Below are 9389 nucleotides of genomic sequence, written 5' to 3' on the forward strand. Positions count from 1 at the left end.
GGGGCGGCCAAAACCCTGCAGCCGGGCCTGGCAGTGAAGACACGGCATCATGGGGTAGCAACCAAAATACAATTCCCACTGGGGACTCTGGGTATCTCTTGTGGTTGCTAGCGCATGCCACTTTCCTTGGAGCGATGAGGGACAGCCATACATAATGCAAGACAAAAGGAATCCCTACCCTTTGCAAACACTGAGTGCAATCCCTCACACACTTCACATTAGCAGGCTCATGCTTCCTTTTCACCACTGTAACCCGAGCAAACACAGCTGGAATGCACAATAATGTCTAACAAAGACTGGGGAAAATCTAATCCTGTTTATTTTGGCTTTTTGCATTAAAAAAGGGGGCAGGGCAGAGGAAGGAAAGAGACAGGAATCAAGACATGATGCTATACCTCAGCAGTCTTTAGAAAAACCCATTTAACAATTTTTTTTTTGTTCACTTGGCAGGGAAAGCTTTTTCCTACAAGTTATCAATTACAGAAAGTCACAGGTCACAAAAATGAATTCATTACATAAAGGCAGTTCAAGCCTACAGCCAGTGGGGGTTCAGGCTTGTCATTAAGTAGTGCTGATTTACTGTACAGCAAGTCTTCCTCTCTACCAACTGTCAAGCCTGGATAATAAAAATTCAAATAAATAGAGGGAGGGCATCACACTGGCTCCCACAATCTCTTGGATACTTTTGAACTGGCTTCAAAAAAAAAAAAAACAAAAACAATTTACATGTAGTGTAGCGACCACCAAACGTGTTGTGAACTACAGCCTCTTGCTAAATGTGAAAAGCAAAACTAGAGCACAGGTCCAACTCTCTGCAGGGCTTCTGAATTTATGAAGCAGAATAAGAGTATCATCATCCTGAAGCTGCCACTTCAGACCTCCTGCAACTTGGAAAGTCGTTATCACCCGGTATTGCATTGTATTTAGCTACAAATGAGCACTGGGCCTTTCTTAGATAAATGTGAGTTTTACACAGAAACCAGCACCTCTAGTCTAATGCCACGATTGGGTTTGCAGATTTTCTAATGAGAGTTTGATCCTGTGATCCTGCAGGTGAAAGTTTTGCCTCTATGGAAATTGATTCTGCACTTCTCAACACAGCAAGTGCAAATGCTCATGAAAATTTAGGTCTCTTACACCTAAACCTTAAAAGGGGCTTGGTTTTCAGTAAGTGCTAAGCACCCAAATGCCTAAAAATAAGGCCACTGCAAAAATGTCTCAAGCTAGACACCCAAAATCGTTTGTCACTTTGGAGAATGTAGACCAAGGAAAACATTGCTGAGTGGGACAGAGAAGCATTAGGAAAAGAAAGATGACTACAAGGAGGAAGTAAGTCCTAACAGTTGCAAGGATGAAGAAGAAAAAGAGAAGTGTAAAGGGCACAAGAGTAAAGTAAAATAACTTTATCTATTTATCAAGTCATGGGCTGAAGGTTTAAACACAAGTGAACTCATGTAAAACAAAAAATCACAGGTACAATTTCACACATGGGCATTATGGGATTCATTAAATCAAACCAGTGAGAAGAGATGCCACAGCAGGTTGGAATGCTGCTCAACTAGGGTATCTGAGGCAGAAATGCAGCTAAGGGAAATATCAGGTCATTTTCTAGTAGTAGGAAGTTATAATGGGAGCTAATTAGGAGGGTATTTGTGTGACGACCACTCACTGTGGGTCATCAGTGGGGATTAAACTCTTGACCTCTTGCACTAAGGCCCTAATTCAGCCGAGCACTTAAGCAGGTACTGAGTTTTAAACTCATACTCAAGTCCCATTAAAGTCAATAAGACATAACTGCATTTGCTGAATATGAATCAGCTTGAGCCCGTACTCAACATTAACACATGCGTAAATGGTTTGCTGAACTGAGCCCTAAAAGCCCGAGCCTCTCCTGCTTAAGCTAAAAGAACAAGGACCATAGTTGGCAGCTGTAGTTAGGTGATTAACCACTTACGTGGAACAGCCACTAGAGGAGGACAAAGACCCATACTGTGGTGATGTGTGTCACAAGGGTGTGTTGGGAGGGAGTTTTACCATTGAATTGTATGGGAGCAGGATCAGAGGCTAAGTCAGGATGAGGAAGCACTTGGAAGGGAAGTACGAGCATAAGCAGCATAGAGCCTATTCCATGTGTCAAATACAATTAAAAACAGAGCACATTTTACATTACAGGGTTGATAATGCTATCTGTGGGTTTTGATGGCTACACAAACAACTCAGTCTCTGCTCTCATGATTTATAATATTACCTGAGCTCATTTATGGAATTATATCCTTAAAATTCACAACTGATTTTATTGACATTTAATTATCCCAATTAAAAAGCTAGCTCTGATCAAAGAATCTTTATGAAGATTCTACTTACATTTTCTCATAAATTGGTGAATAATGACAAATATTTGTGAATATATATTTCATTATTTTATGAGGCTTATTTGCAGAGGCGTAGCGAGCGCCCTCCGTACCCTCCAACCGGAGGGGGCCGCGCAAGGAAGGGGGCCCCTAAAAGTGGCAAAATAAATACTGCATTCCAGTTTCTGCATTGTAAGGGGCCCCGCCCGGACATATGTTCTGAGGGGGCCACCGTTCGGAGGGGGCCACGTTCTTTGTTGCTACGGCCCTGCTTATTTGAATAATATGTTCCTGAACTCAGACATGCCAACCCCCGAAAAAAATGCAGAAATTGGGCTTTTTTTTTTGCTTAATTGACTTGTGAGTTGCTTGTTGGCTAGTTTTTGGCTTGTTGCTTGTAGTTTGTTGCTTGTTGTAGCTTGTTGCTTCTTTTTGTTTTGATCGGCTCCCGGCAAGGGAGGGACAAGCAGGGGCAAGGGAGGGAGATAGTCAGAGGTACACAGTGGGCCCACCACAGTCCCAGACTGCACGCTGGGGCGGATCTAGTCATACAGAGTGTTGGGGTTCTTAGGGATTTGCTTGTTTTGGCCTTGTTTTGAAACGGGATTAGCTTGATTTTTGGCTTATTGTGAAATTCGGGTGCTTATTTACTGAGTGAAAGTTGGCAACTGTGCCTAAAATGCATTTAATTATGGCCGCATTTTGTCCTCAACTCCCATTGACTTCCATCAAGAACTGAGGGTGCTGAGCACCTTGCAAGATTATATCAGTAAAGAACAGGCCCAGTAAAGTGAACAATATGGGCTACCCCTGACTTGACCCCTTTCTCCACATTTTGCAGGACTATACATTACTTTGGAAGTAATGTGGCCCAATGAATAAGGCACTGGACTAAGGGCTAGGTGACCTGGATTCCTTTTTCTACCACCAACTACTATTCTTTGCATTTCAGTTTCCACATCTGTAACACTAGAATAATATTGTCAACCCTTTGCTGACTGATGTCAGATGTTAGGACCATGCAGGTCAGTTTGCCATTGGAGAAAAAAATCAGTGACATGGCCTCTGGGCATGTTCTTACTGTAACTTGTTTTTTTTACACTATACACACCAGTGCTTAAACAAAGTGCTCACAAACTACATGCAGGCAAAGCCCTCTTTCAAGTAACTCAGTCCAAACACCAACGCCCAGTTCCCAGGAAGCAGCTCTGCCCCAAGAATTGACTATAGTGAGGGAGATCTAGCTGTTTGCCGCAGCTCCCTTAAAAGAACCTGGATCACACAAAAATCCCTAAAATACAGCATTTCTTCAAGAACTGTACTTTGTCTGCATGCTCAGAAAAAGAACCTATAAGATATGTAACGATGCCATCAGGTGAGTCCTGCCATAACAATACTCTTCCACCTCTATACAGTACTTGGAGATCTCTGGATGAAATGTACTGAAAATATTCATTATTATTACTTCTAGAGCTGGGTGGAAACCGGGTCTTTTGCTTCACATAATACCTGTGATTTTTTAAAAAACAATTCTGTTTCAAATAGAGTAAAAAGAGAAACATTCAAAATTTCCTATTAAATGTTATTCAAGAAAAAGAAAGAAAGATAGATCTCATTTTGAGTTAATCAGAATGTTCCCGTTTGATTAAATTGAAAAGTTTCATTCTGATTTGGACTTTTTTTTATTTTATATTATATAAAATTTGAAGAAAAAAAAAGAAATGAAAAGTTGTTTCAAAATGGGGAAAAACACTCAATTAAAAAAAGTCAAAACTGAACATTTTGATCTTACTGTAACACATTTTTTCAAGGAAAATTTTAGTCGAAACAGAAACATTTCTGCAAAACATTATGTTTTCAATGAACTGGCATTTTCCAGTTGAAAAATATTCTGTCAGAAAACTTTCAACCAGCACCTACTACTTTAATCCAACTAATATCTCATATTGAACCTGATCTAATTTAAGCTGATTTTATACCAATGTAATTCCACTGATTTAAATAGAATAGTTTCCAAATGACACTAGAAAATATCAAAATCAGACCCAATATTAAAAATTCTTCATTAAAGCCAATTCTACATTTTTCCTTCCTTAGCTTCTGGCTCATTTTCTCACCATTTTCTGAGACAAGGATGTATATGGCTAATATTGATATTGTTTGAACTGTGAAGAAAAGGAATGAAAGTGAGATGGACAAAAAAAGAGCAATAGAAGGAAATAAAGCTATGCATAAATGAAAGGAAAATGATTTAGAAGAAATTGCTTTTAAAAAGTTACAATAAATAGTTCCATTAGTCTCCTAAATCTGAACATGCAAGTGAGGGGCATATTAATTAAATGGAATGCAAGTGGTTCGTAGCGTGGTTCTGTTTCACTACACATTATGGTCCTGAACACCAGTCAGAATTTTTCCAATGACATTTTACAGGTAAGTAATAGCATGTACCAGGACCTGTGGTTGTTATAACTGTCAACCTCATGTGCATAGGCCAAGGGCAATATCTGCTGAATACAAACCTTTGTAACCTCCTTGCAGCTCAAATTTTGACTTCAGCTCAGCGGTGAGGAGCAGACTAGAAGGTTTCTGAGGCTTTTTTCAATCAGACAATTTCTCCCTTGAGTTGCTATGAGTGGTATTCATCTTGAACTACAAAGACATCAGAAGGCTTTGCCCAGCATACAATGTGGCCAAGGTTTAACTTAGAACCACCATGTAGAGTCTTGTACAATGCTGGGCCATTCTTTAAAAAAAAATTTTAAATTGTGACTTCGCCATCAGATACTGCTACAGCAATAGTCATGGCACTTCTGTACAGTCATACAGGAAATACCTAAAGTGTACTGCAAATAGTGGGATGATGTTAATTAGTTACAGTCATAACTGAAATGTTTATAAGGATGGCCAGAAGTAGTGTCAATTCAGATAGTCATTTAATTGAACAACATCCTGTTGGAAGAGAAGGATTAAAATCAATACACAAATACAGAATCTTAAAAATATTTACTTTCTGCATTTTGACCCATTCTTTTTAGTCTTTTGGATAGAACAAAAGCTAATGAGGTTAACACATTGACTCGTGTGTTTTCCATTGCATAATAGCAGTATAAGTTGGAGCCTTTGTGAGCTACGTAGACTACTCCCTCCTTTAAACTCATTTTATAACAAATATTTTAAGAGTTATTGGCCCTGATGTTCCTGTCTCTCATGTAATTTCACTGAGTTCAGTGGAGTCACTCTTGATTTATACTGGTCTAAATGAAAAGAGAATCAAGCCCATTTTATCATACAACTTAATAAATTGTTTAAGTCTAAATGATTCTTTAGTGTGGTGGAGTCTTGCTCAGCCCTTGCAGCCCCACAATGGAGCATGCTCAGTTGCTTTATGGGGATGGCACATGACCAGTCCAGGCACAAGTAGGAGTTGAGGGGATGAAGCATGCTCAGTCCAGATCTAATCTTTGGAAATCTTAGCTGATAAACTCTCATAGTCATAAGTCACTACAGAGCAGGTGCAAACAGAAGATTTGTAAATTTTTAACCATAAACACTTAGTATATGCTCAGGACCACAAGGATTAAAGTAGACTGGATCATGCTAGAGTTCAGCTCTGCCTCCTGTCTAGGTGGAGTAGATTGGGTTCTCTGAAGGCCAAGTGCAGCAATTGTGTCATGCAAGAGATTTAAATGTCATGATACTATGATGAAACCATCTCAAGGCATGGCATCTAAATTCTGTCCTGACCTGCTGGAGATACTTTAGCCCTTGTGTTACAAAGCCCCTTTAAGATAATTTTACGTGTAAAAAATATTTCTTTTTAACACAATTTTTCCTAGTCCCATTTTTTCCTACTGCATCAAAGTGTGATTTTTCAGGTGAAGGCTCCTATGGTATGAGAGAGAGAAAGAATCAGCCCATACTACATATGATGGTCATTTGTCCAATGTTATACCACCTGGAGGGAAATTCCTTCCTGGCCTCAAGAGCTCTCTTTCCCTGGCCCAATGACTATTCATTATCATTCATAGGGGCAAATCATAATGACAATGAATGGTCACTGGGGTAAGGAAAGCAAATGAGAAAGACTATCACCTAGTGGTTAGGGTACTCACCTAGGATGTGACAGGCCAAAGTTCAAGTCCCTGCTCCAATGACTATTTGATTATTTATACACTGTAGTACAGCGTTAACAGGAGAGACAGAGACCTCCAGGGACCTTGGGTATATCCCCTGGTTACCAGCCCATCCACCATATCTACACTGCTATTGTTATCCATGCTAGGTAGAATAAAGCTTGCACAGGTATGCCAACCCATGCTATTATCACACCTTTCACTTGCAGTGTAGACATACCCTCTAGAGTGACATGGAAGAAGGCATGAAGAAGCAATGGGAGAAGATCTGCTGCTCTGCAATCCTCAAAGGTTCAGAGTGTTAGTGTGGTTAGCAAACCAAAAATATGGATGCTTCTCTGAACCTCTAGAATCTGCAAAGTTGGGCTGAAACTCTCCTAGGAACAAGATTTCTACTGAGACTCCTGGTATTTCCAGCACCTAATTGTGCCTGAACTACTGAGAAATAACCCTGTCCCCTGAAATATTGGTGCTTTCCCTTCCAGTCCTGTCCAGATCCAGAAAGTCAAGGGGAGCACAAAAATGATTTTTTTTTAAAAAAGCTAAACAAACTTTTTCACAAAAAAAGTTTGAAGTGAAGTCATGTAATCCAAAGTGATCCACCCATTTGTATTTACAGTTATTCTTGCCATGGTTTCCACACAAATCTATTGCAATTAAAAGGCATATTTCATTTAAAAATATAATGTTGAATAGCTGAAGAGACAGTGGGCTAAATGTACCACTGGGTTCAGTTTTATGCCAGTGCAACTCCACTGAAACTGGCAGATGCACTGGTGAAACCATGATGCATTGATGAATCAGGCCTTGTAAAAGTATGACAAGTATAGTTCAAGCCAGCACATTATGGTAAATAGGAGAATAATATACATTTATTAACATTATGACTCCTGAATGAAACACTCAAGCTTTGAAGTGGGTCAGACCACAAATCAGTTAGAAGGAAACTTTCATCTTCAGTTAGAAGCCATGTCAGCTTTATTCTACAATGCTAAGAATTCATCGATAATAGTTACAAAGCACACAGAAAAGAAATCAAAGGATGCACAAGCATGCCCAAACCTTTTGCTTTATTAAATGTTATGAACAAACTAAATGATTGTTGTTATCCACATATTCTCTGGTGTTCATACATCAGCCAACTGACAAGCTGTTTTCTGTAACTAGGCAACTGGCCCACAGCCAAAGTGAATACACGTATTTGCTGCTTGCAACTTTTGCCTTGTAGGTGATCATATAATTACAATGGATGACATGCTCCCACATAATGCTCAAGTTACCACAATCACAGATACAATGGCTTCATTAATGTATTGTTTTGTATAGCAGTACAGTTGCTTTATGCAATACTCCTGGGGGTCTTTTAATTGCCTTTTTGTTTACTCACTAAACCACAGAATTTGGTAACCCACAATGTGTCTTCCTGTGGTTACTGTGGATTAAAGAACTTCTCTTGTAGATTTCGTATTTGTGAGTTTGGACCCTGACTACTGGAAACTAAAATGGATTTTTTTTCTGTACAGACATAATGCAGGGAACGGGATAGATTTCAGCACCTCAGACTTTGGCAGAACTTCTCTGTTTGTTTTCTTTAATTAAAACACATTTGCGGCACACACCCAACCTTGTTGTACAGAACCACATAATAATAAATCATGTGCAGACTATAGATCTCTGAGTTGGAAATAAAGGACAATTGTGGCTTTAAACAGTGCTGGGAACACAAAGTAATCTGGCACTCTCCTGTTCTCTCCCCTCAAACCCCAGCCTCGGCTATATTAATTATTCGGATTTATATACAGATTCTACATACCTGAATCATGATCTCAGCCTCGTCTTGTATCAAATGATGATGACGATCCAGTGGTACTGTGCAAAATTCATTCCCCAGGCAAGCCAGACTTACTCTACAGCCCATCAGGCACTGTTGGCACCTGATATACCCGCAGCCTCAGCCTCTTTAATCCAGTTCAGTGAATGGGACCCATCAACTCCACTTCTCTGCTCTTTCTAAAGAAGCAGCCCCAATTTTTCTTTGAACCTGCGACCCTTTGCTGAGAGTCTACATCCAAATGTGAGCCAAAAACTGCATGTACTTGACCTTTTGCTTCTTGGAGCTGAGGCAAGCTGAAGCCCTTTTGCCGTCACCGGTTCTGCTGTTCTCAAAGTCCTTGTCTTTCTGCCTCTTCTCTTTTCTTATCAGAATCCCATGCTGGCCACATTGTGCCCCCTCTGAGGCTGGGACAACAAATAAGAGTGCTAGTGTCTAAAGCTGTGTCTCCAGCTGGGGAAACTTAGCCTTTCCTATCCTGGTGGGAGGGTTTTTGGATCACTGAATGGTATGGATACAATAACAAGGAAACTAATAACTTGGAAAACAGTCTGTTTTGAAGGGTGTGCTCCTTTTGGAAAGAAGAAAAGAGAGCTATCCAGCAATCTGTCACTAAGGCAAGCTGATAATACCAAAGTAACTCGAGAGCAAATAATGGTTATTTAAAGTCGACACTAAGAAGGACCTTGAAAGCACAATTTTAGAAAGGGAGAATCTGGTGGAATTTCCTGCTTCTTTGTGTAGTCTCTCTGCCTGTGTACATTAATTAATTCCCCTTGGCTTTTAACATAACTTACTTTTCCTGCCTGCAAAATGATGCTAGCTGCTAATGGGGAGGAAGGATAGTCATGTGGTTCAGGCAAAGTACTGGGAGCCCAGAGAAAGGGGTTTGATTTACATTTCTGCCAAAGACAAGCATGATCATGTGCCAATCAAATTTTCAAAAGGGAATGTAATTTTGGAGGTCTTAATTTTTTGGATCCCCAGATTAGAAAACAAAGCATATTTTCAGAGGCACTGAGTGTTGGCAGCTGCCACTGAAATCAATCCGGACATAGGTGTCTAAAGCTGAGC

The 9389-nt window shown here is 39.9% G+C and overlaps 1 protein-coding gene across 1 annotated transcript in view; it reads right to left on the reverse strand.

Moving 5' to 3' along the window:
- The window catches only part of LOC113406998 (serine/threonine-protein kinase D2-like), a 180045-nt gene extending 171399 nt beyond the window's left edge, over positions 1 to 8646 (reverse strand). The window contains exon 1 of the mRNA XM_026654031.1: positions 8298 to 8646. Coding sequence (XP_026509816.1) covers positions 8298 to 8402 — 105 coding nt within the window. The 5' untranslated portion in view covers positions 8403 to 8646. The remainder of the gene's footprint in view (positions 1 to 8297) is intronic.
- Between the last annotated feature and the right edge of the window lie 743 nt (positions 8647 to 9389).

This window comes from Terrapene carolina, unplaced genomic scaffold (genome assembly GCF_002925995.2).
Source record: "Terrapene carolina triunguis isolate 2854851 unplaced genomic scaffold, T_m_triunguis-2.0 Scaffold179, whole genome shotgun sequence".
Lineage (NCBI taxonomy): Eukaryota > Metazoa > Chordata > Testudines > Emydidae > Terrapene > Terrapene triunguis.